The 21436-nt window shown below is 46.6% G+C and overlaps 1 protein-coding gene across 5 annotated transcripts in view; it reads left to right on the plus strand.

Annotated features, from left to right (window-relative positions):
- The window catches only part of RILPL1 (Rab interacting lysosomal protein like 1), a 44681-nt gene extending 23632 nt beyond the window's left edge, over nucleotides 1–21049 (plus strand). The window contains exons 5-8 of one of the 5 annotated variants that reach the window (XM_029055092.2): nucleotides 4021–4193; nucleotides 8130–8222; nucleotides 17719–17806; nucleotides 20092–20204. In XM_029055092.2, the coding sequence (XP_028910925.1) occupies nucleotides 4021–4193; nucleotides 8130–8222; nucleotides 17719–17806; nucleotides 20092–20097 (360 nt within the window). In that variant the 3' untranslated portion in view covers nucleotides 20098–20204. Of the gene's footprint in view, nucleotides 1–4020; nucleotides 4194–8129; nucleotides 8223–17718; nucleotides 17807–18071; nucleotides 18091–20091 lie in introns of all 5 variants that reach the window. The other 4 variants (XM_029055101.2, XM_029055109.2, XM_029055084.2 and 1 more) reach the window with 4 other exon arrangements.
- Nucleotides 21050–21436: the final 387 nt, after the last annotated feature.

The raw sequence follows: 21436 nt of genomic DNA on the forward strand, positions 1-21436 counted from the left end.
CTCTTCTCTCTGTGACAGGGCCCGGAGGCCCATCTGGGAGCTCTGCGGGGCCAGCCAGGGCACAGCTATCTGAGTCCTCGAGGAGCCCAAGAAGGGGAGGGCTGCTTCTGCCCCGGAAACCAAGCCTGTTTTCAAAGACCTACCCCCTTAAGGCTCCAGTCTGTCTGCCCCAGTTCCTAAACTAAAAAATCCACACCCCAGTCCAAAGGTAGGGTATCTCTTCTCCTCTCCCTGCCCTTTTTCCCCTCCCCTTCACCCCAGCACCAAGCCAGGGCACTATCTGGGGGAAACTCCAGGGGCTGGAGGAGCCCCGTGGGACATGAATGTAGCCCGGCAGGAGGCGGGGGGAAAGCCTTAACAGATGAGGAAACCAAGGCACAGAAAAGTTTAACTGGCTGAGGCAGAGGAAACTTAAGTGGCTTGCCCAAGGTTACACAACAGGCAAGTGGCAGAGCCGGGACTTGTATTCAATATGATCTATAAACATATAGATAATAATCATATGTCTATATTAAAGCCCTGTGTTATGGTTCCCTCCAGCTCCAGATTCAGTGAGATCCCCTCATCCCAGTTGGATGTATTGGAACGTACAGTATCTCCGGGGCCCCTTTAGAGCTTTGGTCGGTGGGCTCACCCAACCCTCCCTCTTCTCCCATTCACCCCTGACATCTGAGCGTATCAGCTGTTGAATGGGGGGCACGGAGCTATGGGCCCCTCCTTGGCATTTGGCTGGGTCCCTTGGGGCGGGGCATTTTCAAAGCATCAGCAGATTCGCAGGATGCCATCTTTACAGAAGGGTTGGGAAAAATTCCCATGGCAGGATCCGCCAGGCAAATGGAAGTGACAAGTGTGGGGAGTAGCAAAAGAATTGTACGCTGCCAAGCACTTAGTACAGTGCTATTCACACAGTAAGCACTCAGTAAAAAAGACTGAATCAAGTCCCGCTGGTGACAGAAAGAGAGGAGCTGGTGGGATCTGCGTGGTCCAGATTGTTGTCTTCTCTCAGTCCCACTGAAAAATCATTCAGCCGGCCACTTCCCTCTGCATGCACGCCCTACTTTTTTTTTTTGTGGTATTTATTAAGTGCTTACTATGTGTTAATCACTGTTCTAAACGCTGGGGTAGGTACAAGTGAATTAGATTAGACACAGCCTCTGTCCCACATGGGGTTCACAGTTTAAGTATGAGGTGAAGTGAGACACAGTGAAGCTAAATGACTTGTCCAAGGTCACACAGCAAGCAATTGGCAGAGCCGGGATAAGAATCGAGGTTCTCTGACTCCCAGGACTGTGCTCATTCCACTAGTCCAAACTGCTTGTCTTCTCTTATTTAATAATAATAACAGTGGCATTTGTTAAGCGCTTACTATGTGCCGAGCACTGTTCTAAGCATGATAGTAATCAGGTTGTCCCATGTGGGGCTCACACTCTAATCTCCATTTGACAGATGAAGTAATTGAGGCACCGAGAAGTTAAGTGACTTGCCTGAGGCCACACAGCAGACAAGTGGCGGAGCTGGGATTAGAACCCACGTGCTCTGACTCCCCAGCCCGTGCTCTTTCCACTAAGCCACGCTGCTTCTCTATTTCCAAGCACTGATGTAGTCTGGGAAGGAGTTTCTGGTTCATCATTTCATTGATTTGTTTTTTTGAGGGGTTGGAACTAAGGATGCAAAGTACAGGGCTTTGCACACAGTAAGCACTCAATAACTATGGTTGAATGAATGCGTAGACATCCTCCAAAACAAACCCAGGGATTTTCCCAGCCAGTTTATCTGCCTTTGCAAAGAGTGTCATGTTTCTATTGTCTTCCTGGGAAGGAAGAGCCTGAGCTGAGGTCCGGGGCAGCAGCCCTCACTGGAATCAAGAACAGATTCGTCCAGCTCTTCTTCTGACCCTCAATCCAACCTCACCAGTCCCAGGCCTGCTGCCTCCCTCTTCTCTCATGAGTTTTTAATTTGGCCTCATAATAATACTTATTATTAAAGCGCTTGTTAAGCGCTTACTGTGTGCCAAGCACTGTTCTAAGGCTGGGGTAGATACAAGTTAATCAGGTTGGTTAGAGTCCCTGTCCGACAGAGGACTCGCATTTTTAATCCCCATTTTACAGATGAGGGAACTGAGGCCCAGAGAAGTGAAGTGACTTGGCCGAGGTCCCACAGCAGACAAGTGGTGGAGCCGGGATTAGAACCCAGGTCTTTCTGACTTCTAGGCTCATGCTCTAAGCCATGCACTAAGCCATGCTGCTCATGAATTCTGAATTTCTCCCATCCTACCCACTCCCCCCTCACCCACCCTGTCTGAGAGGAGTGAGCTGTGGCACGTTAAGTACCCTCACTTTCCAATCCACACTCAATGAGTAAGAAAAGTCAAAGGCGGGGGGAGTTGAAGAAGAGGGGGGAGTGGTGGGGAAACAGGTAGGACGATAAAAGCCTGTGGGCCACGAGTGGGTATCTAAGATGCATCGATCAAGGTCGATCACTTTCGTCCCAGATGACTAGTGGTGCGTGGGATGAATGTGAAATGTCTTTCCAAACAAGCCATTGAGATTCAAGACACTTCAGAATCGCCAGAGAAATAAATCCCGAGGGTCCCGAGGTTTAGGGCTAAGGAGAGGAGCCGGAACTTTAAATGTCGAGTGCTTAGACCCTTATAGAGCTAACTAAAAGCAGAGGTGCCCTTAGAGACGCGGCAGGGCCCCGTTGGTTTTTGGGCGTGTTTAAAGAGCGGAAGTCTACCCTTTACCAGCTCCCCAGCCCGAACGCAGGCAGCCCCATGGGCTGCACGGTGTGAGACCCTGCCCTCCCCAGCAAGCGGGCCCTCATCCAGCTGAGCTTCGGGCCCCCCGGGGAACAGGGAGATGGCACGACGGGAAGCAGTACGGTCTAGGAGAAAGAGCATATGCCTGGGAGACAGAGGACCCAAGTTCTAATCCCAGCTCCACCATCTGCCTGCTTGGGTGGCCTTGGGCAAGTCACTTTACTTTTCTGTGCATTCGCTTCCTCGGTGTCCTCGACTGTAATATGGTGGTTCAATACCTGTTCTCCCTCCTGCTTAGACAGTGAGCCCCATGTGGGACAGAGACAGAGTTTTGTGGTTTTTTTAAATGTGTCTGTTAAGTATTTAATTACTATGTGCCAGGCACTGTTCTAAGCACTGGGGTAAATACAAGGTAATCAGGTTGGACACGGTCCGTGTCCCTCATGGGGCTCACAGTCTTAGTCCCCATTTTACAGATGAGGGAACTGAGGCCCAGAGTAGTTAAGTGACTTGCTTAAAGTCACAGAGCAGACAAGTGGCAGAGCTGGGATTAGAACCCAGGTCCTTCTGGCTTCCAGGCCCCTGCTCTATCCACTAGGCCACGCCGACCTTGTTAACGTATATCTACCCCGGTGCTTAGAACAGTGCTTGACACATAATAAGCACTTAACAGGTACTGAAATTTTTATGATTATTGTCATGTGAGTCTATGTGTGTGACCACTCCAGCCCTTTCCCACATTCCCCTCCTGCCCTCAGGAACCCCCTGTGGCTGCCCAGCAGAAATCCTGCTTGCTGAAATGGCTGGAAATTATCCTAATTGCTTCCTTGCCCTATAACTGTGATCTTTAGGGAAGCTTCTCTTTAAATAGAAATTCGATGGGATTTCAGGTGCCTGCACTTTGAAAAGCACAAACCCCTGCCTAAGGTAGTTTCCCCAGGAGGGAAACCTAAAAACGTTTTTTGGGTTTTTTTCTGCCTTAAAAGCAACTGTCATCAGGTCGGAAAGAGCCCACCCTATTGGAATTTGGCCTTTGTAAGCAGAATAATGGCCACGCAGGGAGTCTACCGGTTCTCACAGGGAACTTGACTCCAACTTGAGCGGAGAAGTAGTTCACGTTCTTAAAATAACTCTTTCTAAAAACCTCTCTTGAGTCAAAGTAGGTTTTCAAACTGGCGGGGTGGGGCCGGGAGAGATCTGAATGACAAGCTAGATTTGTTGAAGTCCTGAGGAGCTGATGAGTTACTGGCGACTTCCTTCAGGCAGAGCCGAGCATCGAGGAGTTCGTCTCCGAGTCTGAGAAGATGGCCCTGGACCTGAAGGATCCAAACCGCCCACGGTTCACTCTGCAAGAGCTGCGAGATGTCTTGCACGAGAGGAACGAATTGAAGTCCAAAGTGTTTTTATTGCAGGAAGAGCTGGCCTACTACAAGAGGTAAATGTCCCTGGCAGCCTTTCCTCACCCTCCAACTGAAGTCAATCCATCCATCCATCAATCAATGGTATTTATTGAGTGCTTACTCTGTGCAGAGCACTCTACTCAGCCCTTGGGAGAGTACAACAGAGATAACAGTCATGGTCCCTGCCCATAACAAGTCTAGAGGGAGGAGAGACATTAATCTGAATAAGCAATTTATAATATATATAATTTAAAGATATATACATAAGTGCTGAGGGGTTGAGGACGGGGCAGATATCAAATGGCCAAAGTGCAGAGACGACACAGAAGGGAGAGTGAGCCGCGAAAAAGAGGGCTTAATCGGGGAAGGTCTCTTAGAGGTAATGTGACCTTAATAATGCTTTGAAGGTGGGGAGAGTGAGTGGTGGTCTGGTGTATAGTATGGAGGGGGAGGGAATTTCAGGGAAGGGGGAGGGTGTGGGAAAGGGGTCGGTGGTGAGATAGATGAGATCAGGGCCCAGCGAGTAAGCTGGTGCCAGAGGAGCAGAGCGTGCGGACTGGGCTGTAGTAGGGGATCTGAGAGGTTAAGGTAGGATGGGGCGTGCTCTAAAGCCAATGGCAAGAAGTTTCTGTTTGATGTGGAAGTGGGTGGGCAGCCATTGGAGGGTCTTGAAGAATGGGGAGACGTTGAGTGAGTGTTTTTATAGAAAAACGATCCGGGCAACAGAATGCTGCCAGGCTAGGATAGCCTGGCTGTGGTCAGCTGCAGGGATACCGAAGCAGGACATCCAAACGGAGGAGCAGCATGGGCTTAGTGGATAAAGCACAGGCCTGAGAGTCAGAAGGATCTGGGTTCTAATCCCAGCTCTACCGCTTGTCTGCTGGGTAACCTTGGGCAAGTCACTTCACTTCTCTGGGCCTCAGTTACCTCATCTATAAAATGGGGATAAGAGTGTGGGCCCTGTGCGGAACAGGGACTGGGTCCAACCTGATTAACTTGTATCTACCCCAGTGCTTAGAATGGTGCTTGGCACATAGTAAGTGCTTAACAAGTACCATGTTAATAATTAATAGTTAATAATGGCTTCAGCCTGTATGCTGGACCTCGCTGGCTTGGGGCTCATCGGCCTGGCAGACCAAGCCCAGCTGATGCACTCTTCCATAAGGATCACTCACTCAAATACTGAGGTAGAAGTCGTGGGGGTCAGAAGCTGGGGGAAACTAAGAGAAAGAGGAAATAAACAGGAAGGTCCTCCTTGGGGGGAATGTAATTTCAAAAGGGAAGAGTGGGAAAGAGCACGAGGCTGGATTCTGATCCTGGCTCTGCCACTCGTTTGCTGTGTGTGATGCTGGGCAACATCTGTTCTCTGTGCCTCGTTTGCCTCATCTCTAAAATGGGAATTAATACTGTGAGCCCTGTGTGGGACAGGGACTGTGTCCAACCTGATTATCTTTTATCTATCCCAGTGCTTATTTCAGTGCTTGGTACATATCAAGTGCTTAACAAATACCATTAAAAAGGGTGGGGGGGGAGGGGGGTAGTGTTAAAGAAGACAGAAGCTGTGGTTTGGTGAATGTGAAGGGAGAGGGAGTTCCAGGCAAGGAGAAGTGCGTGAGAAAGGTCGAGAAACACAGTGATCAAAAGAACAGTGAGTAGGTTAGCTCGAGTAGGAGCAGAGGACAAATGAAATAATATTAGTTGATAATAGTATTTGTTAAGCACTGGCTACGTGCTAAACACTGTACTAAGGTCTGGGGAGGATAGAAGATAATAAGTTTGGACACAGACCCCACCCCCAACCCACCCCATCCCACATGGGGCTCACAGTCTTCGTAGGAAGGAGAACAGGTATTGAATCTCCATGTCATAGCTGAGGAAACAGAGGCACAAAGAAGTATAGTGGTTTACCCAAGACCACCCAGCGGACAAGTGGCAGAGCCAGGATTAGACCCCAGCCTCGTGCTCTTTCCACTAGGCCCGGCCGCTTCTTAGCTCAGCTGCAACCGAATCTCCAACTCTGCAGGTTTCCTGTCTCCTGAGTCCAAGGCTCTTCCCATTCACCCTCCCTGGATTCTAGTGACTGAAAAAATCCTTAGCTCATAAACATGCTGCATATATGCCCACACATTTTCACCGTGAACATCTGGTGAGATCACAACCTAGGTCTACCCACACAACTTACGCAAATAATTGTGGCCAAAAAGATATTATTCAACTATCCAAATATAACACAAATCAATCTCCTACCTGAAATATCTGGATAATTGACATCAAGGAGTATTTTTGGTCCAGAATTATCCAGACCATTTCTATGTTCGGACGAGTCCTAGACCCCTAGCACTAATGAATTTATCTGTACCCTTCTTAGTGTTCACGTATATATATCTACTCAATTAATTTACTGTGGCCATTCCAGTTGTAAATATTTTATATTTGTTTCTCGCATTGGAGAGTACGTTCCTTGTGGGCAAGGAATGTGTCGTTATTCTCTGTTTCCCAAGTTCCTGGTACAATGCACTGTACCAAATCAGCATTCAGTAGATGCTGCTACTGCTATCAGTCATATTTATTGAGCACTTACTCTGTGCAGAACACTGTACTAAGCAGTTGGGAGAGTACAATTTAACAGAGTCAGTAGGCAAATTCTCTGCCCACAATGAGCTTATAGTCTAAAAGGGGAGAACTATTATACTACTAACTACTGTCCCTAAATTTGCTTCCAAGATGAAACTAGTCCATTATCCTGCATTGTCGGGCAGAGCACAGGCACTTGGGAGAGTGCACTAAAGTGAAAGACTGAACTTCTCATCTTCCCTTCCAAATACTCTCTTCCACCTAATTTTCCCTTCACATTTGACAACCCCACAGTTTTTCCTCCCCACCTCTCCAGCCTGAAACCTTGGCATTATCCTCAACTCATCCTTGCTTCTCAGCCTTCACAGTGAGTCTATCACCAAATCCTTTTGGTTCTTCCTCCCCAGCATTTTCAGGATCCATGCTTTTCTCTCCATCCAGCCATGAGTCTAAGCATTTGTTTTACCCGTCTTGAATCCAGCATTGTCGTCTTTGCTGAACTCCTTGCCTCCAGTCTGTTTCCTCTCTAGGCCATACTTCACTCTGCTACCCAGATCATTTTTCTAATAAATCATTCTGTGCTCATCTCTTCACTCCTCACAGATCTTCATTGGTTACCCAGTCTTCTCCACTTCAAACATAAACTCTTGATCTGGAGTACTTTAAGACCCTCACTCTGTTCTCTCCCTAAAAAAATAGTGGTACTTACAAAGTCCTTACTTGGTGCCAAGCACTGTACTCAGCGCTTGGGTAGATACAAGATCATCAGGTCCCACATGGGCGTCAGAGTCTAAATAGGAAGGTAGAACAGATATTGAATACCCATTTTGCAGTTAAGGGAACCACAACCCAGCCCGTACACTTGGCTCCTCTGATGCCAACCAACTCACTATATCTCGATCTCATCCATCTCACCGCCGACCACTCATCCACATCCTGCTGCTGGCCTAGAATGCCTTCCCTCTCCATATCCGATAGACTGTTTCTCTCCCCCACCAAGAGGCCTTCCCTGACTAAGCCCTCATTTCGTTTTCTCCCATCCTTTCTCCATCACCCTGATTTGTTCCCTTTATTCATCACCCCCTCAGCCCCACACCACTTATGTACTTATCCGTAATTTATTTCTTTACATTAATGTCTGTCTCTGCCGCTAGATGGTAAGCTCGTTATGGCCAGGGAATATGTCTGTTGTTATATTGTACCCTCCCAAACGCTTAGTACAGTGCTCTGCACACAGTATGTACGATTGATTGATTATTCATTGGCCATTATCTATCCTGTCTGCCCCTTCATTTCTAAGCCTCTTTGCATTACAAAGTAGACCATGGAATGAATGTTAGGGACAGGGAATCTTGAATATTAATCTCATTTTTTTTCTATTCTAAAATTTTTTATAGTGAAGAAATGGAAGAAGAAAGCCATCCACCACAACCCACTCCAATCATCCATTCAAAAATATCTCCCCAGCCAGAGTCTGGTATCAAGCGACTGTGAGTACCATCCTGCCTAAAGAACACTGTCATGCTGCTTAGTGTGACTTTCTGGAGTCTAACAAGTAACCGGTCTCTTCTTTCCCACACCCCGGAGTTTGCGAATCAGTCTTTTAACACTCCAGATTGTGAAAACATAACCCAGGGGGTGAAGTGACATTCAGTCTTGGTCCTGACTGGCTTGTATTTCTCCCGCAACCTAACTTGTGCCCTAGTGCTGAGAGGGTATAGGCCTACGCTCGTATTCTCCCTTCATGCATGAGAGGAGGTCTTCAACTTTAGGCCTGCTGTGTAGAAGGAACCTCGCTTGGTGCTTTGCTTATGAATTTGAGATTTAAGATAGTCGAGAGATGCTTTTGGGCAACTGCCTGTGAGCGTGATAAACAGGTACCCGAATCTTCCCTTCTCTTGGCGATAGAACTCCCTGTTCAGAATTTGCTAAACCTTCCCTGAGTTCAGTCTGCCTCTCGGGGTGAAAGTGGTAAGGTAAATGACTCCCCCAAGGCAAATCCAGATGGACTGAAGTGTCAGCAGATCTTTGGAGAGATACTGAGAAAGCTTCTTGGGAAGCTTTTGGGGTCTTAAAAATATAGGGATGGTGTTTATTAAGGGCTTACGCTGTGGGCCAAGCCCACTGATACAAGACAATTAAATGACAGTCTCTGGTCCACATAGAGCTCACTCTCTAAGAGGGAATGAGAGCAGGTATTTTATCCCCAGTTTACAGATGAGAAAACTAAAAACACAGATTAAGTGAGTTGCCCAAGGTCTCACAGCAGGCATGTGGCAGTGTCGGGACTAGAACTCTGGTCTCCTGACTCCTAAATTTGTACTGTTTCACTTGGCCATGAATTCACACACCCACACACAGGAATTTAATTCAAATACAGCAAAAAGGGAAACTAACACAAAGCTCCCAGACCCCTGTCACCTTGTTTAAGCTTCTCCCACAAAGGTTTTACACTGGACAAAGTGATAGAAAGAGATTTACCTACACACCCGAGGCCTTCCCCAAGAGAGGAAGGAAGGCAGCGTGTTTTGTAGCAAACACACCCTGAATATCTGGTGAGGAGAGGAACAAGAGGAAGAGATCCCGCCCCTACAGATACCTGGCAGAAAGTGCTGGGAAATGGCTTTCAGGAAGCAGGTTTTGAAGTTTCTGATCATTTCTTTAGAAAAGCAAATGTCCTTTGACTTCTGGGGAATATAATCTCTTTAGGAAAGATTCCATATTCTTTCCTAAAGAGATTCCGTATTCCTCTTTCCCTCACTTCTTTAGCTCTGCTTCAAAAAGAGATTTGTTGCGTGCAAAACCACACAGTTTAACACTCACATCCAGGATGTTCCTTGAATTCACTAAATCCAAATTTGGAAAATGTTGCTTGCTCTACTTGGAGTATTTGCAACTTTTTTTTCTCTAATATTAGTCCTGTGGTTCAAATTCTAGCACCCCCCCCCTCTCTCAGGCACCAGAAGTGTCCATCAATCATATTTATTGAGCGCATACTATGTGCAGAGCACTGTACTAAACACTTGGGAGAGTACAATAGAACAGAATTAGCAAACACATTCACTTCCCAACTGTCCTGCTTTCCTGATATATATGAGAGAATCAGGGTGGGGAGGAGGAAGAGCAGGATGGAGGAGGAGGTCGTTGCTTGTTCTATTGAATGATGATTTTCACTTAAAATCCTTCATCAACTCAGTAATTGGCCTTGACCTAACTGTAATACTCCACAGCAAGTGGAGGGGGTGGAAGGAGCGGGGACTTCAGGACAGTGGACTAGAGAAGTAGTGTGGTCTCGTGAAAATAACCCGGGTTTAGGAGTCAACGTTCTAATCCCGGTTCTGCCACATACCTGCTGTGTGACCTTGGGTAAGTCACTTCACTTCTCTGTCCCTCGGTCCTCTCATCCATGCAGCGGGGATTGAATACCTGTTCTCCCTCCTACTTAGACTGTGAGCCCCATGTGGGACCAGATTTCTTGTGTCTACCCCAGCGCTTAGTACAGTGCTTGGCACGTAGTAAGGACTTAAATACCACCATCATTATTAATGTATTGGGCGAGATAGGGACAGAGCCAGCGTCAGACCTAACCAAGTAAGTGGCTGTCTCAAGGCAGCTATCCGGGTGGCGAGTGGAGGACAGCAGAAGTGAAATATGTTAAAGCCTCCCGGCCGAGCTGGAAATGACCCCCGTGTTTCAAGGGACCTAGGAGAGGAACCCCGAGGCTCTGGCACGATGCGGGGAGGATCTAGGGTCCCTCCGGAGAAAGGCACTAGGTTCTGGCAGGCTTGCTTGTGATGTCATTACGTGCGCACATGCATTATAATAAAATGACATCACATGGAATGATGCACGTACATCTGTGTAACATGAGAACATCATGCAAACTCTCCCAAGCGCTTCGTACAGTGTCCTTCACACAGTAAATGCTCAATCAGTGCCACCGATGGATTGATTCAAAATACTGCGACACCTGCCGTGTAATGTGAAGGCGTTAAAGGAGACGGGGTGGGTCAGAAATTTTTTTCCCTGTCTCAAGGGGCCAAATGCCAGCTCTTGGTGAGGAGAAGATTTTGACATAGGCCTTCCCTCAACCTTCCTCCGTCTCCCCAACTCCTCTCCATTAATGTAATATTTTCCTCAGAAGGGAGGGCATAAATAGTTTCATATAACTAGTGCTAAGGTCCAGTTTCTGGGGCTGCCTTATTCCTTTAGCAAGATGGCGGGGATCTTTCTCCTCACCACTCAATTTAATTTGGGGTTTCTGAGAGTCAGTTTCAGTGAGTTGATCAAGGAGATGTCGGAGTTCTTCCTAATAAACTCTACTGCTAGTTACCAAACAATACACTAGAACTGATCTGGAGTCATCAGCTCCATCTGTTAATTAATTTAGTTATATTAATGTCTGTGTCCCCCTCTAGACTGAAAGTTCATTGTGGGCAGGGATGGTGTCTACCAATTCAGTTATAGCGTACTCTCCCAAGAGGTTAGTATAGTGCTCCGCCCACAATAGGCATTCAATAAATACAATTGACTGATTATTTTCAGGTATTTAGATGCGAAGATGCAGAATACTATAGGAGACCTCAAACTAGAGAACCCCAAAAGGAGGCAGTTTAATCTTCCGTCCCTTCCTGGGGGCGTCTTGGTGCCACCCCAGTTCCCTCTCCAAACCAGTTGCCCTGAAGGAGACCCCCAGGGTTAGACTGCATTTTTGGCTCCTTGGGCTGGTCTCTGAGGACTCAGCAGGCCCTTACTCCCTTTCTCTGCTCCAGGAGGACAAGGAGAAGGGAGAAGACTGGCTAGGAGACCTATGGTCTCCTTCTCACAAGACGGCCCCATGACTTTGATGCTTGGCCTTCTCCGGGTGATAAATGTGAGAGCGAGTTGGCACAAAAGGGCTTTTGATTGGCACTAACGAGGCCGCAGGCGGGACACTGTTCTCCTTTGTGCCCATCTCGGCTGCTCGCTGACAGCTGGATTAATAGCAGCACAAAGCAAAATGGCAGCCCAGAGAGTAGAGAAGGCGGCCTCTCCTGCTTTTCAGGGAACGGGAGGGAGATCTGGGGTGGGCAGGAAAAAGATACCTGTAAAATACCCTTCCTTCCACCGTCTCGTCTTCCTCCAAATTCCCTGCTTCCCACTTACTCTTGTCAAATTGCCTCTGATCCTGTTAATCTCCTTGGGAGGGTGAACATTAGTCATCTAGCAGGGAAAAAAGGAGCTCACTGGGAAGAACCCAATGACATACTAATCCTGTTTGCAGATTGTTGGGAGCTCACTGCCCTGATAGTGAGCCAGCCTTCTTGGTTCCCTTCCCAACCTCAGAATGGAAAGAGAAAGCACAGAAAGGGGAGTTTGGAGACCTGAGTTCTAATCCCCAGCTCTGCTACTTGCCCGCTGTGTGACCTTGGACAAGTCACTTAACTTCTCTGTACCTCAATTCCCTCAACTATAAAGTGGGGATTACATACCTGTTTTCACTTCCTCGTAGACTATGAGCCCCATGTTGATCAGGGATTGCATCTGATCTGATTGTATTTACCCTAGGGTTTAGCACAGTGCTTGGCACACAATAAACCCGGAACAAATGCTACCATTATTATTATTCTTGTTATTATTGTCTGATCAACCATCCCGTTCGAACCAAATGACCCATGTCCATTCTTCATTTATCTTTCTCACCGTTGGTCTCCTCCTGACTGCTGACAGGTTCCAGCTGTCTCTCCTAATTCAGGAAAGGAGTTGGAGGCATTGGATTCCAAATTATTTTTCTGAATTGGCTGAGAGAACTAGAAGTACCGCATAGAGAACCTGAGCTACTTAAAAAAAAAAAATCCAAGAATAGCTGACAGAGCAGCTGCGAGTGGGAGACTCAATTTTGTGAGGTCATGAGTGACATGACTGCTCTGTGACCTTAAATTAATCCATGGTAAACACTGTTCATGTGGTCCGTCACACACTTTCTTGTATTCTGTTACGTTCTTTTGCTGTCATTCTCTTTTTTTCCCTCTCCTATATGCATAACAATCTGTAAACACCCTGTCTGTTGAGCAGGACCTCAGTCAATCAATGGAATTTATTGAGCGCGTACAGTGTGCAGAGCACTGTACTAAGAACTTGGGAGAATACAGCAGAATTGGTAGACACTTTCCCTGCCCACATGATCTTACAGTCTAGAGGACATCTGGAAAGGCAGGCTAAGGGTAGAGGGAGACGGACTTATCTGTCAGGTTAATGCTGAGCCTATGCCCTGAGCATAGTAGTGCACCCCAAAAATCTCTTCCCCACCTGAGGTTACTCCTTCTAACAGAGGAGGTGTAGTTTAGGGGAACAAACAATTCAGCTAGTTCTTGCAGTCATGTCACCAAATGAAAACAAGAGTCCATTCCACCAGGTGGCCTTCCCAGCCAAAACAGAGGGGGGTTGGTTGAGAGAAAGTTAATAGATTAGGGAATCCAGGAAGTTGGTAGCACTGTGTTGCCCTTCTCATCTCCCTTCCCACAAGGCTGCAGCAGAGAGGGACCGGATCGAGAAGGACTCACCACTACTTGACCACTATCTTCCAGTTTGGCGTGGCCGCTCAATGAGGGATGAGGAGGTTGCGAGGCCTAGTGGGTGGAGCGTGGGCCTGGGAGTCAGAAGGACCTGGGTTCTAGTCCCGGCTCCGCCACTCGTCTGCTGGGTGACCTTAGGCAAGTCAATTCACTTCTCTGGGCCTCAGTTACCTCATCTGTAAAATGGGGGTTAAAACTGTGAGCCCCACGAGGGATATGGATCATATCCAACCCGATTAGCATGTATCTATCCCAGTGCTTAATACAGCGCCTGGCACATAATAAGCGCTTAACTATAATTTAAAAAAAAATACACCCACCCGCACTCTCATCTGGAGGGGAGAGAGGACAGAAGCTGAGGCTGCTCTCTCAGGAAAGTGCACAGGTTCTGTAGCTACTCAGCAGAACAGTCACTGTCTCTATCTGTTACCGATTTGTACATTCCAAGCGCTTAGTACAGTGTTCTGCACATACTATTGAATGAATGAATGAATGAATGAATGAATGAATGAATAGCCCGTCTCCTTGAGTAGAACAGTTTGGATATGTGTATGTGGTGGTTGTTTCTGGCAGGCCCTCTGGGAAAACTAAAGTCTCCTCATGGGCTGTTAATCTACAACAGATAGGTATTTAGCCACCCTCTGTATTTAAAGAAAAGGGTGTCGTACTCTCCCAAGCTCTCAGTACAGTATTCTGCACACAGTAAGCACTCAACTCATATGATTGACTGGCTGTTGACCCTGGAACCGATCCACGAGAGCGGTTCTAGTTGAAAAGACAGAGCGTCCCTGCCTCCGTGCCACACGACCTCCGTTGCCGCATGTGTGCATCGACAGAGTGTCCTTTTTGGAACGGATGCACTTGCACTCGTTGCTGTTTTCAAATCTGTCCCTTGGTGTCCTGATTTTTCTAGTCCCATGTCTGAATTAAGGCAAGAATTGCATGGCATTTGATCACTTGATTATGCCTGGATGTTCTCCCCCGCTGCGACCTACAGTGTTCTGTATCCCTTACATAAATAGTCATCTCTCAAGAATCCAGGTTATGTGGAGGTTGGGAGAGTGTGGGCACCTGAAGTCCACTAGGAATGTGTCGGTTTATTGTTATATTGTACTCTCCCAAGCTTAGTACAGTGCTTTGCAAACAATGAAAGCTCAATAAATACCACTGAATGACTGAAGGAATGAATAAAAACTTCATTTTGGCCAATAACTTCAGCTTCCTTCCCCATCCGACGGCTGGCAGTGGTCCAAATTGAGAAGCGGCGTGGCTTAGAGGATAGGGAACGGGCCTGGGAGTCAGAAGGACCTGGGTTCTAATTCCAGCTCTGCCACATGTCTGCCGGGTGACCTCGGGCAAGTCACTTAACTTCTCTAAGCCTCAGTCACCACATCTGTAAAATGGGGATTAATGAGCCCCAAATGGGACAGGGACTGTGTCCAACCTGATCAACTTGTATCTACCTCAGCACTTTAGAACGGTACTTGGCACGTAGTAAGCGTTTAACAAGTACCATAATTATTAAATAGATGGGTGGGTTTCCACCTCTTTTTTTCCCTCCTGACCCTCTGGATAGAGGGTGCTACTGTGCAGTAAAAAATCCGAAAAGAGAAGGAATAGGAAAAATCCATAAACAGTCCTTGAATAATTGAGTTGGCTGAAGAGTTGAAAAATTCTATCATCTCTCCAATTTTTACCAGCTCATTCTCCCCCAAGGGCTATGTAGGGGCTAAAACATATGAAATCTATAATCTTGACTCTACCTGTAATCGCTACTCTACTGGTCAAAAACTGGTCATTTCTACATGAGGGAAAACCTGTATTTTTATTAAAAAAAAAAATGCAACCTTTTTTTTTGTTTTAAAAAAATGTAATTGCCTGAATCTTTATGGGGCAGGATGAACATTTTTGCCATCTTGTACATTATTTCTGTCTCCAAACGTACTCCAGGTACCCTGGTGTTACTGTGATCACCTGTGGGGCAGAGAGCACTTTGGGCTTTTCCAGTCAGTCAATCGCATTTATTGAATGCTTACTGTACTAAGCACTTGGAAGAGTACAAGATCACAGACGCATTCCCTGCCCACAATGAGCTTCCAGTCCTTTCCCTTTCCCTCATCCCCAAGACTGCTTCTACTGGGGAACTTCAGAACTGTCCCCAAAGCTCAGGAAATTGGCAGTGGGGAGAGTTGCTCTGCTCTGTTCTGCTCTGATTGCCCCACTCTCCTGAAAAGCAACAGCAGCAGCTACAATAATAATAATAATAATAATAATGTTGGTATTTGTTAAGCGCTTACTATGTGCCGAGCACTGTTCTAAGCGCTGGGGTAGACACAGGGGAATCAGGTTGTTCCACGTGGGGCTCACAGTCTTCATCCCCATTTTACAGATGAGGTAACTGAGGCACCAAGAAGTGAAGTGACTTGCCCCAAGTCACACAGCTGACAAGTGGCAGAGCCGGGGTTCGAACCCATGACCTCTGACTCCAAAGCCCGGGCTCTTTTCCACTGAGCCACGCTGCTTCTCTAGCCACGTTGCTTCTCTAGCCACGCTGCTTCTCTATCAATCAGGCAGAATTCGAAGCCACCTACCAGGCAAGTCCGAGCATAAAGTCCAACGGAAAACAGTGAGGCCTGGTGGAAAGAGCATGGGCCTGGGAATCAGAGGAACTGGGTTCTAATTCTGGCTCTGCCATTTGTCTGCTGTGTGAGCTTGGGAAAGTCACTTAATCATTTCTGTGCCTCAGTTACCTCATCTGTAAAATGGGTATTAAATCCTCCCTCTGACATGGACTGTGAGCCCCATGTGGGTCGGGAACTGTGTCCAACGTGATTATCTTCTACCACGGTGTCGGGCACATATTAAACGCTTAAGTATCTTTAAAGGAAAAAAAGGGAAAAATCTGGGGTCCACACTAGTTCCATTAAATGTTTTCGAGTCCTATTCAACTGAGTTACTGAAAATTTTGAGTATAGAATTCTTCTACCCAGTGTTTAATTTGTTTGGGACTCTGCTGGGGCTCATCCCGACTCCCTATGCCAGAGCCCCAACACCTTTAAGCTCAGAAGAGGGGGCCGATATTTGTTCGTATCCTTAGATGAAGCTGGAGGATGGAAATACTAATAACCGGAGACAGCAGCCCCGATGGCTGAAAGTACGGAACTTCCGCCCCTCCAGGCATTCTTTTTCCCTCCCACCTGGGGTTTCTGGCTTCCTGGGAGGAGGTTTCAGTTTACCAATCTTCAGTTCTCTGGCCCCTCTCGGAGAAATTCAGTGTTGCTTGGCATGTAGTAAGTGCTTAAAAATACCATCACTGTTATTTCTAGACCTTGAGCCCACTGTTGGATAGGGATTGTCTCTATTTGTTGCCGAATTGTACTTCCCAAGCGTTTAGTACAGTGCTCTGCATAAATTAAGTGCTCAATCAATACGATTAAAAGAATGGTTGCTAGCTAACATGTGAGATAGGGCCATTAAACACACCTGGGTCCTAAAAAAACCTTTTTCAGCCTGTTCATCATCATCTGTCTACCCCAGGAACACTCAACCAATGGACCAGATGAAGATGAGGGCTATTCCTAAAAATCCCTAAGAATGTTTCCTATCCCCAAGTGTGGGGCCCTGAAAACCCCAGGAGCCCTCATCCCCCACTTCTCTTCCACTGGGTGACACAGACCCACCTGTGTGGTCTTTCCCAGTGCTTAGTACAATGTGAATACCTTGTATAATTATTAAGCACTTAGTACAGTGCTGTGTACACAGTAAGCACTCAATAAATACAACTGAATGAATGCCTGTAGTAAACACTTAATAAATACTATTTTCAAATGGTACTTGTTAAGCGCTTACTATATGCTGGGCACTGTACTAAACACCAGGGTAGATAGACGCTAATCAGGCTGGATGCATTTCATGTCCCATGTGGGGCTCTCAGTCTTAATCCCCATTTTACAGTTGAGGTAACTGAGGCCGAGGGAAGGGAGGTGCCTTGCCCCAGATCACACAGCAGACATGTGGCAGGGCCGGGTTTAGAACCCAGGCCCTCTGACTGTGCTCTTTACTCTACTACTAATAATAATAATGTTGGTATTTGTACTATGTGCAGAGCACTGTTCTAAGCACTGGAGTAGATACAGGATAATCAGGTTGTCCCAGGTGCTCACAGTCTTAATCCCCATTTTACAGATGAGGTAACTGAGGCACAGAGAAGTGAAGTGACTTGCCCACAGTCACACAGCTGACAAGTGGCAGGGCCGGGATTCGAACCCATGATTTCTGACTCCCAAGCCCATGCTCTTTCCACTGAGCCACTGTAGCCAACAGCCACCAATCCCTGAGAGGAAGCTTCTGTATCTTGTTTGCCTGTCTATTGGGAATGCCTTTATCTCTTAAACCCCATCTTTTATTTCTCTATCTGTACTTCTCTGACCAGGATCTTTACAGCCATAATGCCAATGGTAGCCGCCGGATTGATTCTAGATGACCCTACTTTGCAGCCTGTCAGAAGACTTGTTTCCTTTGTAGGCACACTTTTGTTTCGCCTTTCGAATGTCCGGGCTGGTTTCGTGGTCTTATTTCTGCATGGCTATCACTCGCGTGCTCACTTCCGCACCCCGCGTCCCATTTGGCTGGCCGAGGGACGGCTGTCAGATAGCTGTGATTTGGAGAGTGCCGGTCGGAATGCCCGCCATCAGCATCATTCCTCAGAATTCATGGCTCCCTCATAGATAATTCTTTTGTCTTTCTGTTTCCGTTGTAAACCGACCTATCCGTGATCCGGTAAAGAAGTTTCCTTAAGTGACGGGTCAGTAGTCCCCGGTGCCTGTGTGTCACTAACCCTGCCTTTCTACCCGAGCTAGTGCCTCCTAAACCTCCTTGTGGGATTCGTTCAATACAGTGGCGGCGAGGGGAACTCATACTTCTCTTCAGGGTCTTTCACACCCACGTTGGGTTTGGGACCTCTGTCCCGTCGGAGGGAATTATATAGAGAGGAAAGTGTAATACTGGTCAGCGAACAACTAGATTTTTGGTCTTCTGGCAAGTTGATTATTGCTAATGTATTCTGTAAATGTGGAAGAGCTGGTTCATTGAACTCGTTTGAAAATCAAACTGCCAAGAGCCCAGGAAGCCATGCAGATAACAGCAGTGAAAAGAAACAAAAGAAATGCCATTTTTAAGCCAAGTTTGGGAGGCTGTTTAGAAACAAAGACTACTATCCCATTAATGCAAAGTGACTCTGTCACTCCATTGCTCTCCTCTAAAGGAAGGGGTAATAGAGAGTAAAAGTAAAACATTTACCAAGACAGTGATATTTTGGAGCCCGCTGGGTATTGAACTCCATGGTGAACCACCAAAGCAATTGTGTAGGTCTCTAAGGAATTGTTTTTCAAGGTTAACTAGGAGAAAAATACCCCCAGAGTAAGTGCAAAGGGGAGAGACTTCTAAATGCCACCCCTGTCCCAGATATCTGTATGGAGAGCAATAGGCATGAAGTCCAAGCCCAGTTCAATAAGCTCTCATTTCCACTGGTACGGGGGTGGGGGGGGGGGGGGGGGGGCAATCTTGACTGGTTAAAGTGGAAAAATATAGAAAATAGCTAATATCGCCTCCACTCCTCAGGGCCTGGACTTCTGAACCATAATTAGTAGAGCTATACTGAACTTCTTCCCTCCTAATAAATTAAGAAATTAGGATCCAATGTAACAAAAGTTGGGAAAGAAGGAACAACCAGCACCTCGAGGCGGGGCAGAACTAGTTTGAAAGGAATCTGGGGGGAGAAGCACGCCCATAAATGATTGGGGGGTAATCACTAGCAGTATGGCATAGTGGAGAGAGCACGGGCCTCAGAGTCAGAAGGCCTTGGGTTCTAATCCCGGCTCCGCCACTTGTCTGCTGTGAGACCTTGGGTAAGTCACTTCTCTGGGTCTCAGTTACCTCATATGTGAATAAGGGGATTAAGACTGTGCGCCCCTCGTGGAACAGGGACTGTGTCCAACCCGATTTGCTTGTCCCCACCCCAGCGCTTAGTATGGTGCTTGGCTCAAAGTAAACACTTAACAAATATCACAATTATTATTATTAATAAGATGGGAGGCTAAAATGTTACAGGAGATGGCGGGGGTGAAGGGGGACAAAATGTAGGGAGAGGAAAATTAACCAAGTCTAGGGTTACTGAGGGCCATTTTTAAATGGGCCATCTCACAAGAAAACTCCTTCATTTGTGACTTAGTTTTCTAGTAATTTTCTCATCCATTCAGCATTCAACAGCTACAGTCATGGTGAGCATTCACTTATTTTCCAACACACTTATCTAGTGGCTCTTGTTTAGGGACCCATCTCAAGTATTGAAATTATGAATTCTGTTGATTTTTCAAAAATTAATTTAGTTTTAAAGGCTTAAAATGATTTGCATCCTTTATTCATTTCTGCATCGCTAACGTGAAGATGTGCTTTAGGAATTTTGATTTCCATTTTAATAGCATTTTATTTCAACTACTAATAAGAAAACATGTCTCAACTAGTTGAGATTAGTTACCTTTCTACCCGACCACGTCCACGTGCCCGGTTCGCAGTTTTAGTCGTTTTGTTTCCGACGGTAACGTGACTAAATTCCACCATCAGTCCCCAGCTGCTTCATTTTGAATAACTTTTATAAGCAGCTCGTCAGACTTCAACTTTTTCCTTTACAAATTGAAGTCGATTTGCTTTTCGGTTTGCCGCTCTTTCCCCTAGCTTAGTCACATCCAAGGCATTAAGATGGGCAGGTGCTAACTTTTCTCCCCCCCCACACTTTCTCTCTCAAAAGGTTTAGTTTCTTCTCTCGAGATAAAAAGCGCCTGGCTAATACCCAGAGAAATGTTCACTTCCAGGAGTCCTTTGGCCAGTGGGCAGACTCCAACAGGGAAGACAGCTACACCGAACAAGGCCAAGAAGCCCTGCAGCACCTGTGACTTAAAGCCACGTGACAACCTGCTTACCACATTAAACCCGAACACTCTAAGAACAACGAGCTTCTGTTCCAAGTCCCGGCAGCCGAAAGTCCTATTTGCCTCGCGTACCTCCAGGGTTGTGTTTCAGATCTGCTTTCCAAAAGGGATGCTCGCAAATCGAGTTGTTTATTTGGCGACAGCCCTCCAAAAACAAACTCCTGACTGCGATAACCGTTATTTATAGCCCGGGGTATCACAGTTTCTATTAGACGACGCTACAGTCCGGAGGGCGTGTACTTAACCTAATGATCTACGGCCTGACTTCCGCATTAATGTCAGTAACCCGAGCTTCTTTAAAAACCAAAAATGATGAATGCTACTATGATTTCGTTTGCAGTCTACAAAATGTATTTGTGAAGACTTTTCTTACCAATTTTGTGTAAAACTTGAGGGGATGAATGGGGTGCCGCTTTTCCAGGAGCTCTGTTAGACATTTTCAGGGTGATTTTTGGAGGAATATAACATAGGAAACTGTTGCTTGGCAAGACACACCCAGGCTGACAATACCAGGGTACGAAACGCTATGATCACCTTTGATCCTGTCAGACAAAGCAGCAGAAATTCAACAGAGACATACAATACGGAAACCTAGAAATTGGAGGCGGCCATTCACGAACCGGGGGTTGTATATTGCACCTTGTTATTTATAGTGCCTAAAGCATGTAGATACTTATGTACAAGGTGAGTGTGCCTTGGATTTTGCTATGACTTATGCAGTATTAACGGAAAAAAATACTAAATGATATAGTTTAAACTTTGCATGTTGTCTTTGAATTAGAGCTGTCACGATGTCTCCCCTATTTAAACTTTCTTTTTTTTTTGAAAAAGGAGGATGGGAGGAAAGGTTGGGGGAAGAGTGGAGGGGATGACGGTTACGATTGTAGTTTTTGAGAAGCGCTTACTATTCATTCAGTCAGTCGTCTTTATTGAGCACTTACTGTGTGCAGAGCACTGTACCGAGCGCTTGGAAAGTACAATTCGGCAACAGAGACAATCCCTACCCAACAACGGGCTCACAGTCTAGAAGACTATGTGTCAAGCACTGTTCTAAGCACTGGGGTAGATCCTTGGGCAAGTCACTTCACTTCTCTGTGCCTCAGTTGCCTCATCTGTAAAATGGGGCTTTAGGACTATGGGCGCTGTGTGTTACAAGGACTGTGT

Source organism: Ornithorhynchus anatinus, chromosome 2 (assembly GCF_004115215.2).
Source record: "Ornithorhynchus anatinus isolate Pmale09 chromosome 2, mOrnAna1.pri.v4, whole genome shotgun sequence".
In the NCBI taxonomy this organism is placed as follows: Eukaryota; Metazoa; Chordata; class Mammalia; order Monotremata; family Ornithorhynchidae; genus Ornithorhynchus; species Ornithorhynchus anatinus.